Genomic DNA, 18,514 nt, shown 5'->3' with positions numbered 1-18,514 from the left:
ATTTGAGGAGGTCCATAGTCACCATTTGACAAAGTAACTTAAAGTCTTAATAACAATAATAGCCTTTTAAAATTTGCAATTAAATCTATGAATATCTGCAGCCCCACATACAGAGTTATTTTCTAAATAGGTATGATTATGAGATGTAGAAATTTGTGGGTCATGTAAGGAACATGGCAATACCAAACAGCACCTTTCTGGGCATTCATAGATTTGGGATGATACCTGGCATTCTTTGACATTTACTGTGTACAATGTACTGTGCCAGGTGCTTTACTTGCACTATCAAATATAATCATTCCAACACCCAACAAGACAGGCACTATTATTTCTGCCTCGTAGATGAAGAAACTGAGGTTCAGAGAGGGAAAATAATGAGCAGCATCAGGCAGCAGGTACTGGGGGATCCCCAAGCTTGTGTGACTAGCCTATACAGGTGACCGCTACCCTACACTATAATAGAAGGAATTGAACAACTGGCTTCTTGTCAGTCAGGGGTCACTTTTAATCCTAGGACTATAGCAATCAATAATGTGGTTACAAATTGTGCATTTCCATCTTCATGCTGCTGGCCATACAAGGTGAGGGCAGAGATACCTGAAGCTAGCATCCTTGATTTTTGAAGAGCCATGAGCTGACAGATTTGTGGATAAAGAGAATGGAAAGCAATTAATTATAGAAACTTTTACACACTCCCTGGCTTCCTGAGATTCTTGAGGTGTGTAATTGGCAGTTGACGTGGCTGAGTGTTTCTCAGCTTTTTTGCTCAGCTCCAAGACAGTGAAGTCTCTGGTGGCTTCTGCTCTGAGGCTGCGTGACATCTGCTACCATCTGTGGTGGCTACCTCAGAAATCTCTCTCCTTGCTAAGCCAGCCAGAATCTCTCCCTTGCCAGGCCTTTAACTTGACTAAAGCAGTTAACAGGAACATGCGTCAGCCATGTTAACAGCTGTTTTGTTGGTGGTTACTCCACTCTGGCTTAGGCATTGAGAATTGGATTTCTTTTTTTCTCTTTTCCTTTTTTTTTTTTTTTTTTTTCCCATTGTGCTTTAAACTAAGCCACTGAGTAGTAGAAATAAAATAAAGTCATGTACTTTCTGGTCTGTACTAGCAGTAAGGGACCCCATTTGCCAAAGAAGCTCTTGGAGGCCTGGATCCTTCTCTGATTCTTGGACTGTCAACGTCACAAGCAACAGTGCTAGCCTAGCCTTCTACCAGGGGTTTCCTCCCAAAGTGGTTTTGAATTCTCTTCCTTCATGATATTTTTCTGTGTTTTGATGCCCAGGTCTTGTAGCTCCCGGGAACAGTGAACTGTAAGACCCCAAAACTTAGGCCACAGGTAGAAGTTTATACATCCCCACACACAGTGGCTTAAGCCAGCAGAGACCCAAAGACATGCTTGGATTCAGAAAGGTGGCTGTCCCCAAACATGGTCAGAATTGCAAGGTGACTTCCTGCTATGCCTTGTCAACAACAAACAATTGACTAAGAAAATCCATGGAGGCCGGGCACAGTGGCTCACGCCTGTAATCCCAACACTTTGGGAGGCCGAGGCGGGTGGATCACTTGAGGTCAGGAGTTCGAGACCAGCCTGGCCAACATGATGAAACTCCATCTCTAATAAAAATACAACAACAACAAAAAATTACTGGGCATGGTGGCGCGCACCTGTATTCCCAGCTACTCCAGAGGCTGAGGCGGGGGAATCGCTTGAACCCGGGAGGAAGAGGTTGCAGTGAGCCAAGATCACGCCACTACACTCCAGCCTGGGCAACAGAGTGAGACTCTGTCTCAAAAAAAAAAAAAAAGAAAAGAAAAAGGAAAGTCCATGGAAACCATGAATGAGAGGGAATGGAGGTGACCCATTCAGTCAATAAGCAATCATTCTCAAAGGAGAAGGTAGAGGGTTGCAGGAGGCTGGTGGCTGGCTCTCTGGGTGAGCTGGAGAGTGGCAGCTGTGTCCCTAGAGCAGGCGGGGATCCTGCCTGGCCAGCTGCACTCGGTCTTCTGGGTTTCTGGTTCACAGAGCTTGCTCATGGCCTCCCTGAGGCTATCGACTCTGTGCAGGCTCCAAGCCAAGCTGGCGACTACTTGGCAGCCTCAGTGAACTCTTTCTACTGGGGACAGACTGAGCTGTCCGGCAGGGCAGAACGTTTCAGCTCCTTGGCAGCTGTATAGCTTGAATGTAAATCACTACATTCGCTTTCTCTTCTCGGGGATATTCTTGTCAGAGTGAATCCGTTAGCATGAATCAGTTTCACAGGAGTGGGCACCTGATAAACTGATAAAGGCATTTCTGAACTCCATGACATGTGGGAAGCCCAGCTCGAAACTCGGGGACTTTCCCCTTACTGGCAATTTGATTAAATGAGGATGAGGGGATGGGAGGGGTGGTGTTTCACCTCTGAGAATCTCCCCTTCCTAAACTGTTAACTGCCTAGGATTATAGGGGTTAGATGAGATAGTAGATGCTCAATAAATGCATTAAATTATTGAAGGCCTGGGGTGCCCAGGAGCCTTCAATAATTTAATGCATTAATTAATTAGTTTATTTATGTGAGACAGAGTCTCGCTCTGTTGCCCAGGCTGGAGTGCAGTGGCACAATCTCTGCTCATGCAACCTCCGCCTCCCAGGTTCAAGCTATTCTCCTGCCTCAGCCTCCTGAGTAGCTGGGACCACAGGCATGCACCACCATGCCCGGCTAATTTTTTGTGTTTTTAATAAAGACGAGGTTTTACCACGTTGGCCAGGCTGGTCTCAAACTCCTGGCCTCAAGTGATCTGCCCACCTCGGCCTCCCAAAGTGCTGGGATTACAGAATTTAATCCATTTATTGAGCACCTACTGCATGCCGTGCACTGTTCTAGGCACAGAGTACAAAACAATGTTACTGTCCTCTTGGAGGTTACATTCTGGTGGGGGAGAAGTCAGATGAAAATAAGATAATATTTGGAAGGGGGAAGGCCCAGGCTCTTGGCATGTTAAACTTACCTTGATATCCTTACAGAGAAAATGAATTTTCTGAGTGTTTCTTTGAATTTTTCAGCTCAATTTCACAGATAGCTATACAGCACAGCTTAGTAGACTCTTCCAAAGTAGAAATATTTCTGGGTCAGAGAGACTCAGCACAACAGCAGGAGCGCTGGGAAGACCTGGGGTGGTTCTGTTTGGAAAGGGGATGAGATGCTCCTGTACTCCTGCTCCAGTGTTTTTGGCTTGAAATGAATAACATGCAAATGAGCACCTGGGGCTGAGTCAGCAGTGAGTAACCCCCTCTGCGGGACGCCCAGCCCCGAGGCATACACAGGGCCACCCCTACTGGCTACTGCACCCCTGAGATGCTTCCGCAGCAGACTCTGTGCCTCACCCCCGGCCCTTGCCCATGTCACCTGCCCAGTCAGAATTCCAGCTCAGGCCAGCGGGGCTCTGCTGATGAAAACAGCATTACCTGGAAGCCTGGGACTTCAGTGTTTCTTCCCGCAGCAAGTGCTGAGGAAGCTGCTGCCTTCCCTGGCACCCCCTTGCTGAATAGCTTCCCTTCTGCAGAGGGCTAGGGTCCCCACTTCATCAGGCCTCAGCTCTCCCCTCGGCTCACCCCTCCTTCATACCACTCCAGGCCTCTGTCCAAGGCAGACTCCCACCTGGGCCTCCTGCCTCTTCTGAGAGCACCTGTTTTCCAGTGGGTTCATTTCAACATACACAGATGTCCAGCTGCTGCTGTCCTAAACCCACTTTTATGATCCTGCATTTCCTCAGCTCACTATTCCTTCTCTTCCCTGTCACTATCACGTTTCTTACAAGAATAGTCTCCACTCCTCTCTCCCAGGATTTCTTAATCCACTAAAAACTAGTGTCAGCCCCCAACACTCCCCTAAAACTTCTCTCAATGGGGTCACCGAGGACCCATTTGCACTTCTGGTGCATGCTTCACAGCCTGTGTTTTTACTAAACTTCTAGTCATTTCCCTTTGCAGTGCTCCCTCCCATCTGAAACATTTTGCTTCCCTTGGATATCTTCTTTCTTTTCTCCCTTTCTTTCTCTCTCTCTTTCTTTTCCTTTCTTTCTCTCTCTCTTTCTTTTCCTTTCTTTCTCTCTCTCTTTCTTTTCTCTTTCTTTCTTTCTTTCTTTCTTTCTTTCTTTCTTTCTTTCTTTCTTTCTTTCTTTCTTTCTGTCTCTCTCTCTCTTTCTCTCTCTCTCCCTCCCTCTTTCTCTCTTTCTTTCTTTCTCTCTCTTTTTTTTTTTTTTTTTTTGATGGAGTCTAACTCTGTCGCCCAGGCTGGAGTACAGCGGGGCTCACTGCAGCCTCTGCCTCCCGGGTTCAAACAATTCTCCTGCCTCAGCCTCCCAAGTGGCTGGGATTACAGGCGTGCCACCAGGCCCAGCTAATTTCTGTATTTTTAGTAGAGATGGGGTTTTGCCATGTTGGCCAGGCTGGTCTTGAACTCCTGACCTCAAGTGATCTGTCCACCTCAGCCTCCCAAAGTGCTGGGATTACAGGCGTGAGTCACTGCGCCCAGCCTGTTGGGTATTTCCTTGATGCCGCTCTCTGGTTCTCTTGCCACCTCTTGACCACCCTCTAGCCTTCTTTGGCTGCATTATCTCCATCTCACCCCCTTTGCACAGACTCCCCGTGATTCAGCCATCATCTCTAAGACTAATTCCACTGCCTCTATGTAGTGAGTACCTGCCTCTTTTCCGAGCCACAGACCATATTTCTATTTCCCCTTCATCTCTACATAGACATCCTTAGAGCACCTCATAATATAAAACCAACCTCATTTTTTTGCCCTTACTTCAAATCTGCTCTATCTACACTACCTCATTCCATAAAGGCACCAACACCATCCATTTATTCACCCACCCAAGCTAGAAATCTTAAAGCCATTCCCCCTCTTTCTAACCAGTGCCATCTAATCATGTCAAACTCTACCTTCTAAAGACACCCAAAACTTGTCCACCTTACTCTTTCCTACCTTGGTTCAGGGCACCATTATTTCCCCCCAGGAGAGTTGTAACAGTCTCCTATGTGGTCCCGGGTCTTCATCTTTGCCCATACCCAATCCACCCACCATGTAAACTACCTGTGTGATCTAAAATGCAAATCAGATCATCTTATTCCACTTCTTAAAATTTTCAGTGGCTCCTCTTGCCCAGATGGTCATGTCTGAATTTCTGAGTGAAGCCCACTAGGTTCCCAGTGTACTGAAGTCCATGCAATGCCCCAGCCTCATCTCCCACCCCCCACCCCCATTGCATGCTCTACACCTCAAGCCCTGAGCCCACCTTGCTATTTCATGCCCTTAGGTGACACACAAACACCTCCTCTGCCTGCAATCACATTTCTTCTCCTTCAAGACCCTTTCAGATGTCAGCTCTGCAAAGCCCTCATGTTCTTCTCCTCCTGACTCTGTATTCTGTAAAGAAATGCTCTCTAAATAGCTTTTTCCTAGTTATTGAGAAGTGTTTCTTTTATGTCTGCTCCTGAAGTAAACAGTGAGTTCCTTGTGGCCAGAGCATGCCCTTGCTCTTTCACTCATCTCGTCCTCCCACAGGACCTTGCCAAGTGTCAGGCACATATGTAGGTGGTGTTTAATCAATGCAATGAGCAAAGCAGCCCAGGTACTGTGAGAATGAAATATCTGGCCGGGCACAGTGGCTCACACCTGTAATCCCAGCACTTTGGGAGGCCAAGGCTAGTGGATCACTTGAGGTCAGGAGTTTGAGATCAACCTGGCCAACATGGTGAAACCCCATCTCTATTAAAAAAAAAAAAAAAAATTAGCCAGGTGTGGTGGCAGGCACCTATAATCCAAGCTACTCTCGAGGCTGAGGCAGGAGAATCGCTTGAACCTGGGAGACAGAGGTTGCAGTGAGTGAGGTGGGATGGCGCCACTGCACTCCAGCCTGGACAACACTGTGAGACTCTGTCTCAAAAAGAAAAAAAAAAAAAAGATATCTATTGGGTCTATTTTCCTTTGCCCCTAGATTGTGAGCACTTGGTGGACTGAGAGTGTGTCTTTTTCTTATCTGCTGTACCTAGACAGCTGGTGTTCAATAAATAGTGTTGATTATGGTTGGGTTTACTACAACCTTCCAAACCCCCCCCCCCCCGATGCAAAGGGATAAAGATATCTAACTAGAATGCTGCCACTTCTGAACAACTTTCTTTGACTTCAGTTTCCCTGATACTGACCTTTACCTCACCATGCCCTTCCCATTCTCTCCTCACCCCATACTAGGAGGAACTCTGGGCTATAAAGCTAATCTCATAAAATTTGCTGGAGTCTGAAGTCCACCCTGGCTAAAAAAAGAGCACACCTCAGAGCCCAGCCCAGGCTGACTTTAGGTACTTTCCACTTTTACTGAAATTATGACCACATTTCTGGAGTCAAAACAGGGAAATATGACTTACAAAGAACTTCCAAATGATAAAGGGAACAAGTTCCTCTTCATGGAATATGTCATTTTCCAGGCAGCGGGCTAAGGGGCTTTACATATTATCTCACTTCATCTACACTACAGCCCTAAGAAGAAGCTACTGTCATCTTCTTACTTGACACATGAAGGAACAAGAGGCAATGGTGCTGAAAGTGTGAGAAATGGTACAGAAATGGTAGAACTGGAAATCAAACCCTCCTCTGTCTGATGCCAAACCATCAGGTCACTTCCAGGGACATGAAACAATCTGTGGCATGCCTTTGGGATCCTGAATTAGCAGAATTTCTGGGATTTCAATGATTTATGAGAACACTATAAAATTAGCAGTGTTTCTGTACACTAACAGCAAATTATCTGAAACAGAAATTAAGAAAATTCCATTTACGATAGCTACCAAAAATTAAAATACTTAGGAATAAAGTTAAGGAGGTGAAAGATCTGTACACTGAAAACTAGAAACCACTGATGAATGAGATTGAACAAGACACAAATAAGTGGAAAGATATCCCATGTTCATGGATTGGAATAATTATTATTGTTAAAATGTCCATACTACTCAAAGCAATCTACAGATTCAATGAAATACCAATCAAAATACCTATGACGTTCTTCACATAAATAAAAAAACACTTATGAAATATATATGGGATCCCAAAAGACCACAAATAGTCAAAGCAATCTTGAACAGAAAGAACAAAGCTGGAGGTATCACATTACCTGATTTCAAAATATATATAAAACTGTAGTAAACAAAACAGCATGATCCTTCCATAACAACAGACAGATAGACCAATGGAACAGAATAGAGAGCCCAGGGACAGAATATTAGAAATTTAGAATTTCTGATTTTGAGTTTTCTAGGATGTTTGAAAGCCATCTTCTCAGAATAGGATGGCCAGAAGGTATAGAGAGGAACCCAGCCTTCAGTTATAGTTATGCAGCCTCCCAAGGCCTGGCTCACTCTCTTTGGAACCTCTTTGGAACTTCAGGGGCTTGAAGATTCCCATTGGGCACAAGGAAGTTGAGATCTGCTCCCAGGTTTTAGTACTTTATATTTATACATTATTAATGCATAAAGATATAATATGTAATAACGTTTACTATATATTTAGAGATATTCAGTTCTATATGTAAATCAATTTATTTGTTTAAATTTTTAAAAATTTTGAACTGATCATTAACTTAGTGAAAAGTTGGATGTTCTGTACAAAGAATTATATTTTTCCTGAACCACCTGAGAGTAACCATCAGTTGCCAACCTGATATCCAGTCACATGCAGTTACTCTAATGTGTAATTCCTACAGATAAAGACGCTCTCCTTCAAAACCATAATACAGCCGTCAGAATCAGGAAGGTAAATAGATGTCTTACTGACATCCAGTCCTTAGACCCCACTCAAGTTTCACCAATTGTCCCAATAATTGCCTTTGCAGCAAAATGACCTAGTTCAGAATTACAGGTTACATTTAGTTATCTCTTTTGTCTCCTGAATGAAAGAGTTCCTCCCATCTTTCCTTGACTTTCATGATCATGGCACTTTTGAAGACTATAGGCCAGTCATTTTGTATAATGTCCCTCAATCTGGTGTTTCTTTGTGATTAAACTCAAGTTATCCATCTTTGGCCAGAACATCACAGAAATGATACTGTTCTCATTGCATCCTGTCACATAGAGCTCAGTTTCCATTTGTCCCATTATTGATGATTTTGCTTTGATAATTAAGGTGTCTTCTAGGCCCCTTCACTGTAAAGATGTTTTGTCCACATGAGTAATTAATGAGGATTTAGTGGAGAAGTATGTTGTACCTCCCATTTCTCACCAAACTTTCAATTTATTCATCTCTTTGCTAATATTAGTATGGAATCACTGTTTCCTATTTTATTCAAAGGGTTGTAATCCATGTTTATTATTCATTTTAATAACAAGTTGAACCCTGTACAGCTGTGGGAACTCATTTAAGCAATCTTTTGTGTCCTTTTGCCATGTCCTCATTATTCTTTGAGCAAGCACATGCTCCAGGCTCATGTTGTACTTTCCTTGCCCTAGACCTAGAACTGACCATTCTTGTAAGGAGCCTGGGTTGCATTTGGTGGAAAACTGCATTTTAAAGCCAAGATCTGGATTCTAGGTTTGCTCTGCTATTAGGGCATCACCACTCCCAGGCCGTCATAGTAGACAGGGTAGGGAATACATTTTGTATATGGATATATGTATGTGTGTATAGTATGTAATGATACAGGTACATACATAGACATCTGTTATGGACTGAATCTTTGAGTCCCCCAAAATTCATATGTTGAAGCCCTAGTCCCAATTGTGATAGTATTTAGAAATGGGGCTTGTGGAAGGTAATCAAGGTTAAATTAGGTTATTAGGGTGGGGTCTTCATGATGGCATTAGTGGCCTTATAAGAAGAGAGGGCATGGCTGGGCGAGGTGGCTCACATCTGTAATCCCAGCACTCTGGGAGACCAAGGCAAGTGGATCACTTGAGGTCAGGAGTTCGAGACCAGCCTGGCCAAATGGTGAAACCGCGTCTCTACTAAAAATACAAAAAATTAGCTGGGCATGGTGGCACATGCCTATAATCCCAGCTACTCGGGAGGCTGAGACAGGAGAATCGCTTGAACCTGGGAGGCAGAAATTGCAGTGAGCCAAGATCGTGCCACTGCACTCCAGCCTGGGCAACAGAGCAAGACTTTGTCTCAAAAAGAAAAAAAGAGCAGCAGCCTCTCTTTCTCGTTCTCTCTTTCTGTCCCATGTAAGGACACAGTGTGAAGGTAAGGAGCAAGCCAGGAAGAGGGCCCTAGCCAGCATCTTGATCTCGGACTTCCCAGTCTCCAGAACTATGGGCAATACATGTCTGTTGTGTAAGCCACCCAATCTAGTGTATTTTGTGATAGTAACCTGAGCTGACTAAGACAATGTCTGTATTTATTTATATACTTATATGCATTTATATAAAAATTTAAATCTCTGCTGATTTCTGCATCTATCTCTATATTGAAAATCATGAGTGCACACTAATACCTCCAATACCAATCAACACCTCTGGGTTTATTCAAGTTCTCCTTTCCATATTTGTAACTTCTTTCTCCTACAGTGAAAGCATGGACTTCCATTGTCTCTAACATATTTACTCATTTTCTCCACTCCCTCTGTATAACAAATTTCCCATCTCTGCTGCCCACATCTCCACCATGTGGGTGATGGTTGGGTACTAACAGTGCTGACTGCCTCGCCCTACTTGGATCTAAGACAACCTTGCTGGTGGCCCCAGTGCATGTACCTCCCTGCCACCCTCTCTGGCTTTGACACATGCTCCAGGCTGCCCATTCAAGGGAGCCCTCTTCCACCCTTCTAGATTGATGACTCTGCCGGGTACCCCCTCCCCTGTGTCCTCCTCCCCATGCCTGAGCTCGGCCACCCTGCTCTAGGCTACCAGCCCCTCCCACCATGGGTCCCTGCCTTACTCTGTTCAACTAACTGCTAATGGCTTTAAAACTGAATTATTCTGGAAGGAAAGGGAACAAGGAAAGGAAGAGCATTTTATTGTGGGTTTTTTCCTGATTATTTTAGTAATACAAAATGACTTGGAGACATTTGGGGAAATATAGAAGAGACAGAGAAAGATAAAAATCCGCATTAATTCTTCCACCTAGAGAAAACCATTATTATCCCTTTCCCTCCAAAAACGTTGAACTTAAACAAAAACAACCTTCACCACCCAACCCTACCCAAGAAACTACTACTTTCCTCAGTTGAGAAAAGAATATATGCACATGCCGGGCACGGTGGCTCACGCCTGGAATCCCGGCACTTTGTGAGGCCGAGGCAGGCGAATCACGAGGTCAGGAGTTTGAGAACAGCCTGGCCAACGTGGCGAAACCTCGTCTCTGCTAAAAATATAAAAATTGGCCAGGCATGGTGGCCCGCACCTGTAATCCCAGCTGCTCGGGGAGGCTGAGGCTTGAGAATTGCTTGAACCCAGGAGGCGGAGTTTGCAGTGAGCCGAGATTGCACCATTGCACTCCAGCCTGGGCGACAGAGTGAGACTCCGTCTCAAAAAAAAAAAAAAAAAAAAAAAAAATATGTGCACATGGTTGAAAAATTCAGAAGAAGTAACCTTCCTTCCCACCCAGATTCCCAAGACCCCTCCCCAGATGCAACTGCTGATATCTGTGTGTCGTGTATTCTTCCAGCTATTTTCTATGCATATATAATATATGTTTACTCCATTTCTCAACCAAATTGAACTTTTACCTTTCTTACATATTTCCTCTTAGTCTTTTTGCTCTGTATATATATAATCTAGCAAAATATGAACTTTTTCCTATAAGTTATCACTTGAAGTGCCTGCACAATTTTCCACCATGTATGTGTTTCATTGGTTTCATCTCCTGTTGTTGGATATCTGCAGTTTTTTACTATCATAAATGATGGGCTTTGTCTTTATTGTGCCAGGGGAGTCATGAAGTCAACCCAGCACAGTGAAGCAGTTCAGCTGCTTTTGGTGGCTAGTAATAGAATATTGAGCCAAAACTGGCTAAAACAATAGAGGTTTATTTTTCTCAATAATAAGCATTCCAAGGCCGGGTGCGGTGGCTCACGCCTGTAATCCCAGCACTTTCAGAGGCTGAGGCTGGTGAATCATCCGAGGTCAGGAGTTCAAGACCAGGCTGGCCAACATGTTGAAACACCGTCTCTACCAAAAAAAAAAAAGAATAGCCAGGCATGGTGGCTCATGCCTATAATTCCAGATACTTGGGAGGTTGAGGCACAAAAATTGCTAGAACCCGGGAGGCAGAGGTTGCAATGTGTTGAGATCGTGCCACTGTGCTCCAACCTGGGGGACAGAATGAGACTCTGTCTCAAAAAAAAAAAAAAAAAAAAAAGCATTCCAGAGGTGGGTGATTAAACCAGTTTTGCCCAAGATGCCAAAACACAGAAGATAACATTGCAAAGCCAAGTCACTATAGGTAGAATTTCCAAAGCGCAGGTTTGAGGGCCTCTCCCTGTGTTCCTGAACTCCTCACCCTTTTCAGGATTGAGAGAGGGGAAAGAGAAGATTCTTCAACTGTTTTTTTTTCTTCAGATTTCTTCTGAGGTGCCCGGGATGGAGGTTTTACTGCCCTCAACTTATGGCAGGTCTCAGACAGACAAGTGAGAGAGCTAACGAGACCTGTGGCTGCCAGACAGGAGGCCTGTGCTGGAGGCAGCCACTGTGATGCTGAATGCTTCTCCGGCTCTGGCATGCAGCACTCGGGAGAGAAATGCTGCTAGTCCAATGAGGGCAGGTGATCCCCTCAGAAGAAAGTGAGAAGTGGGCACAGCACCCCTGTGAGGCTGAGGAAGGAGACCCCAGGACAGATGCATCCCCTCAAGAGACCGGCAGGGAATCCCGGAGTAGCAATCTCCTAAGAGCCTGCAGAAGTATCCGTGAGAAAAAAATCAGTTGGGTCACAACAGAGACCCCAGCTGGCTTTTAGCAGTACCCACTTAGGAAATACTCTACCGGTTGTCTTTCCCATGCCCTGGCCCTAAGGGATCAAGCACGCCCTAGCAGCCTGGTAGGGGTGAGCGTTGGGTGGAAGGAGAAGAAGCATGAGGCAGAAAAAGAAAGAAACACCAGCCATGGCCTCTTTACACTTCAGGCTGTGGGCCTGAGACAGGCCTGGTGATGGAAGGGAGACACGATGCAAAGTCAGATTCAGGCTTTTATTCATCTTGGACTATTCTGATTCCACAGCTGCAAATCTGTTTGCTAGGGAAAGTGACTTTGGATTATCTATTACCTGAGGGTGAGGACAAAAGTCATGGACCTGCCAGAGTTTTCATCCAGTAGGGGAATATCACCCCACTGAAGAGTTTCCAGGGCCAATAGGAGCAACAGTAGAGTTCATTTTCATCACATCTAATGAGCTGTGTCCTTGACATTCCAGTTACAAGCAGAGCTAAAGTGGCTGAAGCAACAAGGGTTTATTTTTATTTTTATTTTTATTTTTTGAGACGGAGTTTCACTCTTGTCGCCCAGGCTGGAGTGCAGTGGCACGATCTCAGATCATTGCAACCTCCACCTCCCAGGTTCAAGCAATTCTCCTGCCTCAGGCTCCCGAGTAGCTGGGATTACAGGTGCCCACCACCACACCCGGCTAATTTTTGTATTTTCAGTAGAGACGGGGTTTCACCATGTTGGCCAGGCTGGTCTCGAACTCCTGACCTCAGGTAATCCGCCTACCTCGGCCTCCCACAGTGCTGGGATTATAGGCATGAGCCACCGCACCTGGCCAAGGGTTTATTTTTCTCACCTAAAAAGAAGCTGGGAGGCAGGTGGCTGCAGGGTTGATTTATTAGCTCAGTGAAGGCCAATGACCATGCTCAGCCGTCCTCTTGCTCTTGCCCTACTGGCCTCCGTCTATCAGTAATGTCTCCCCTCCTGGCCACAAGATGGCTGCCCTGGATCCAGGCATCACATCCTCACACAGAAAAACATGCTAGACAGACTCTCCTTCCCTTTTACAGAGAGGAAAATCTCTTCTAGAAGTGCCCCCGAAAGACCAACTTTATGACTCTTGAGCCAGAACTTGGTCACATGTCCATCCCTCCAGCACATTTCCTGAACGTCTCCACTTCCTTACTGCCTAAGTTTCCTCAAACCACTATAAACTAGAATCAGTACCTCCCTCCCAAGAATTGCATCCAATGAGGTCATCGACCACCTAATTGCCAAAACCAGTGCATGCATTTCACAGCCTGGCCTTACTTGGTTTCTAGATTGGTCAACACTGGAGACCTCTTCCTGTTCTTTGAAGCTTAATCATTCCTTAGGGTGTTTTCTCTCCAGGTCTCCGTGTACCTCTCCACCACTCTTCAGGGTTCTGTGGCTCCCCCTCCTTCCTACACACCCTCTGTGGACCCAGCTGCCACCTGTGTGGCAAATACTACTACAGTTACATAGCTAGTAGCATCTACCTCTTTTATAAGCAGTGGATCTATATTTTAAATTTCTTATATAATATTGGTTCAGGATGTTCCTAGAGAAGCTCAAACTAAAACACCAAGGTCATTGTTTTTTCCCTTACACCAAGTCTGCTCTTTCTGTACTCTTTATTTCCATTAAAGGCACCACCACCACCCAAGCTAGAAACCTCAGAACCATCTTCCTCATCATTACCACCATCAACCCATGTCAATTCTACCTTCTAAATACATCTCAAAATCATCATCTCTCCATCTCAACCGCAGCTGCACTAGTTCTGGTCCAGTTCTTCCCAGGACAGTTCTAACAGCCTTTTTTTTTTCTTTTACAACTTACAAAACATAATTTTATTTAAACTTGTATAGATAAAAATCTACCAAAATTTAAACAAAAACTTTATCCAAATCCTTTCCCACAACAAAATTGGACATCATGGAAAAAAAAAACATTCAGATAAGGTTCCCATCTTTCTACCATAAACTGGTAGATCCTGGGAGGATGAGGTGTAAGAGATAAACGAGGAGAGAAGACACTGGTACCCAACACAATTTGATCTTCAGTGTTGTCTCATCTTGAAATGACTTAATAACAGAGATTTCCATAAGAATCAGGATTCATTTTTGACCCAAAAATGGAAGCTTCCACTCCAAAGTCACAAATAAGGTTTCTGGTTTTATTTTTAGTGTGAGGTAAACAGTATATTCAATATTAAACCAAATGGTAAAAACACATGGATGGTATATTAATGCAGACCTTCCATTATTAAATATATTTTGGAACACTCATGGATTTTTCAAACGTATGTTGGAATTAGAAACCTGTAAAATCTGCTGCAGTGTGTAATAGCTATTTGTTTGAATGTCTTGGCAGTGCCTTTTTAGTAGCTAATGTTCAGTGTAATCTTGTGCCTTTTTAGTAATTAATATATTAAATATAATCTTGTCTGAGTTTTTAAATGGTCTGTTCTTCTTTTTCATTATGTAGGATTAGATGCCCACCAAAATTCTTGTAAATGAAGCAGGACCCGATTTCAAATTCTGTCTATACACACAATATTTGGCCACATAGACCGCTCCCCAAAGTCTGCAAAACACTGCCTACTGGGCAGGCTTACAGTGACAGAAAAGTATGAGAATACGAGATATTATTTTTATAAAGACTAAAATCAGATTTAGGCTGTCTAGATAGCTTATTCCAGAAAACACAGATTTAAGATTTTTCAGTGATTCTTGCCTTTACCCCCCCCCCTTTTTCCTCCCCAACGAGATAACCATTTCTTTCACAATGATGAACCATCCCTTTTTATGGAAAAATGGCTTTGTTTCTCCATCGGATCAGGACAAAGACATCACTTCTTGGCCACACTGGCCACAGCCTTCTTGGCTGCATCCTCCAGGTCAACGGCTGAAGTAATGGGGAGTCTGCTGTTGTTGGGTATTTTCTGGGCCTCTTGGACGTTGGTTCCTTCAAGCCAAATCACAAGGGGCACCTTGAGTTCTAGCTCCTGGCAGGCTTTGGTGATCCCATTGGCAATGATGGCACAGTTGACGATACCACCAAAAATATTGACAAGGATGGCTTCAACCTTAGGATCAGCTGTGAGCAATTTGAATGCTTGATATACTTGAGCTTCCTTTACACCACCTCCAAGATCCAAGAAGTTGGCTGGCTTCCCACCATTAAGGAAAATGATATCACAAGTAGCCATGGCGAGCCCAGCACCATTCACAAAGCAGGCAATGTTCCCATCTAGTCCTATGTATTTTAGATCATATTTGGCAGCTTCATTTTCAATGGGCTCATTCTCTGATTTGTCGTCCATAGCAAATATGTCTTTTTGTTGGAATTCTGCATTGTCATCAAAGTTTATCTTGGCATCAAAGCAGACAACTTGTCCTTCTGGAGTTTCACCAAAGGGATTCACTTCCACCTGAGTAGCATCAATTTTCAGGAAGAGATTATACAGCTTCGTAATTTGATCTGCAGCCTGGCTTTTCAAAGGCCCAACGAAGCCTAGATTTTCTGCCATCCACTGAGCTTGGCTGTCCTTTATTCCTTCAAAAATGTCAATTTGCTCCTTAAAAATGAGCTCTGGGTTTGAAGCAGCCACCTCTTCAATGTCGATGCCCTCCTGGGGGCTGCCCACCAGCACGGGACCATTGCAGGACTGGTCCATCAGAATTGCCAGGTAGGTTTCTCTGGAAATGTCCAAGGCTTCAGCAACCATCACCTTGTTAACTTTCACACCTTCTTTTGGAGTTTGTTTTATCGCTAGATTGTACCCAATCATCTGTTTAGCCAGCTGTCCCACAACATTAGGGTCTTTTGTTAAATTAACACCTCCTCTCAAACCACTATTGAAGACACCTTTTCCTCTTCCTCCAGCTAAGATCTGGGCTTTTAAAACAATTTCTTTTGCATTTAGTCTCTTAGCGGCCTCGAGAGCTTCATTCGCAGTGTCTGCTACAAGGAATCTTTGAACTCTCACTCTGTTATCAGACATCAGTTTCTTGCTCTGGTATTCCTGCAGGCTCAGCCATCTTCTGGAGGTTAATTGAACTGCCCGGGACCTGGCCGCCAGGAAGCGGGGCAGCAGCGCTAGGGCTTGCAGAAGCTTCCAGGCCTCGCTACCATGGGGGACGCCATCTTAAACAGGAAACCTAGCACTCTAACAGCCTTTTATCTACTGCCCCTTTCCCTTTTTTCCTGCCTTGTGTGAAGATGTGATGCGTGGAACCGTGGCAGCCATCTTGTAACCATGAAGTGATGAGAATGAGAACTAAAAGCCAAGGAGCTAAGGATGGCAGAAGAAAGCCAGACAGGAGCTGGGTCTCTGTGAGCCCCATTGAGCAGTTGAGTCAATGCTGGGAATCATCTGTCTGGAGACTTCTTGTGATGTGAAGTCTTAAATGTCTTTCCTTATGCCTTTGATAATGGCCATTAGTTGCATCATAAGCCATTCGTAATTGACACAGGGAGTAGGAAGATGAAGGTAACAATGTGAGCAAACTTATCACGTGTTGATGTGGCGCTCTTGAAGCAGCTATTTTAGTCTGAGAGGCAGTTTTTTTGTTTGTTTGCTTGTTTTTAGGTAGCTGGGGGGAAAGCCAAACTATTAAATATTTAGTTTTTAATTATTGTTACTAAGTAGTACATTCAGTAGTCATCAGGCCCACATCCCTTGTCCCTTGTTTGTCTTTTTCACTTAGGCCTGCTTTTAATTTTTAATATAAAACAGTGTTTTGAGCAATTTTGTGGAGAGTGTTTTCAAATGGTCACATCAGACATTCCCTGGGTCAAAATGGCCACAGCAAATAGGCCTCCGCCAAGTGTATGGCCTCACCTGGAGCAAAGGCACGGGAGGCAGGGATCTGTGGAGTAGGGTGAGGACACAGCAAGTTAAGATGGGGGTGGGGTCATGTGGAGTGGAACTCAGAGAGTTGGGGGTTGAGTGTAGAGTAGAATAGGGGCAAAATATGTGAAATGCAGGGCTTGGGAAAGGTGGGAGCCCTTCTTTCCCAAATGCAAATTGGGGGCACCCATTTCACTGGGATGTTCTTGGCCTCCATCCCATCCTGCCTATTTTGTGCACCTTCAGATGGCCTGCTCTCATCTCAGCCCCACCTGGGGGCCTGTGAGAAACGTGGTTGCCCCAGTGTCACACAGGAAGTATGGCTGTCACTGCTGCTGAGGTCTAAAGTCCATCCTGGGGTGAAGATGTGGTCGTCTGGTTGGAATCAGGGACCAGGAGACTTGACTGGAAGTTTCTAGTGTCTGATGCTGGTTGCTTAGGGGAGTCACCAGACAGTCCCCATGATGCCACCTGCAGAGGAAGTAGAAAGATGAGATCCAGAGATCCAGAGCAGAGAGAGAGTGGAGGACCCAGCGGCCGATGGGGACAGTGCAGAGCACCCCCATCCATATTCAGACATGCAGATGGATTGGAGTACTTGATGATGATTGCATAGCATCCGGATTGGGAATGATGAATTCAGCCTCCACCACAAGTGCAAAGTCCCTGGGACCAGCTGTCCAGAGTCACCCAGTTCTTAATCACTAGACCTCTAGAGATAATGGTCCCCATCCTCACACTTCACCCTTCCCCAGACTGCCCCAAATGTAGCTCTTCTGATGACAGTATTCTCCAGGCTTTATGAAGTTTTACTAATTGTGGCTGGTTAGTTATTTCTGAAGAAATTGTTTCTAGTCCTGGTGTTGAAGGATAGCACTTGAGCAAACAGAGAAAACACATAATAAACATTCCAAGGCCATTGGCCTTTGGAGAAAGCTTGTCTTTCGGTCATATCACTTCTTCTAATGTGGCTTTTTTCCCCCTCAGAGAAGGGTGTTAGAGGACAGGGCATTTTCCCTCTAGACATTGTCAGTGGGACAGTTCCATGAGTGTATTGGTGGTTCCTGGTCATGTGCTGTGATCACCAAGGTTCAGCCATTTTTGGGTCTGGGGAACCGGCAGGTTCCTTCGGTATAACGCTCCCCATTGTTGAGGTTATAGCAGCCTCTAGGGGTTGCCACGGGTTACTGTGCTGGCTACAGTGTCTTGGATCCCTTTAAAGTTGGAGTTCTCAGGGTTTCCTACAGGTGTTCCAGGGGAGCACGGAGGGTCTGATGGCTGGACTTTAGCGTCGCCTCCATCTGCTGCCCATGGTCTGCAACTTAGGGTGTCAGCTTGCCTAGACCCACCTAAGAATCACCCCCACTCTAACTGCACACACGCAACATACACACATGTGCACACAGCCCCTGCTCTGAAGGGGGTGTGCATTCGCCTCACTCCTCTTGTTGAAGCCCCCCGAGTTCCCCTAGTTCTTCCCTATGTCCCCAACCTCCTCATTCGCTGAACACAAACAAGTGTGTTTGTGTTCACACGTGGCCCTGGAGAGCTGTTGCCAAGCGGCATTTAGCATTTTCCTGAATCTCTTAGCAGGGGCATTCCAGGCTCTAGTTTTTATGATTTATCTCAAAATCCAATCCAATCTCGTCACCCTCTGCTTACAGCCTGTGGCAATTTCCCATTTCCCCTTCTTGTGGCCTATAAGGCCCCTTTCCCATCTCCCTGCCCTCTTCACCCTCGTCTCTC

The 18,514-nt window shown here is 45.0% G+C and overlaps 1 protein-coding gene across 1 annotated transcript; it reads right to left on the bottom strand.

Annotated features, from left to right (window-relative positions):
• Positions 1-14,738: 14,738 nt before the first annotated feature.
• LOC737096 (succinate--CoA ligase [GDP-forming] subunit beta, mitochondrial-like) lies at positions 14,739-15,975 on the bottom strand. Its single transcript, XM_054664613.2, has one exon. It carries the CDS (start codon positions 15,917-15,919, stop codon positions 14,765-14,767), a length of 1,155 nt encoding a protein of 384 aa, XP_054520588.1. The 5' UTR covers positions 15,920-15,975; the 3' UTR covers positions 14,739-14,764.
• Positions 15,976-18,514: the final 2,539 nt, after the last annotated feature.

This window comes from Pan troglodytes, chromosome 10, assembly GCF_028858775.2.
Source record: "Pan troglodytes isolate AG18354 chromosome 10, NHGRI_mPanTro3-v2.0_pri, whole genome shotgun sequence".
Taxonomy (NCBI): Eukaryota; Metazoa; Chordata; class Mammalia; order Primates; family Hominidae; genus Pan; species Pan troglodytes.
The sequence above is the reverse complement of the archived record's forward strand: the minus strand, read 5'-3'. Positions and strand labels throughout refer to the sequence as shown.

Excerpts from the sequence above, each read along its gene's own strand:
- LOC737096 (XM_054664613.2), bottom strand. The coding sequence starts at position 15,919 with ATGTCTGATAACAGAGTGAGAGTTCAAAGATTCCTTGTAGCAGACACT.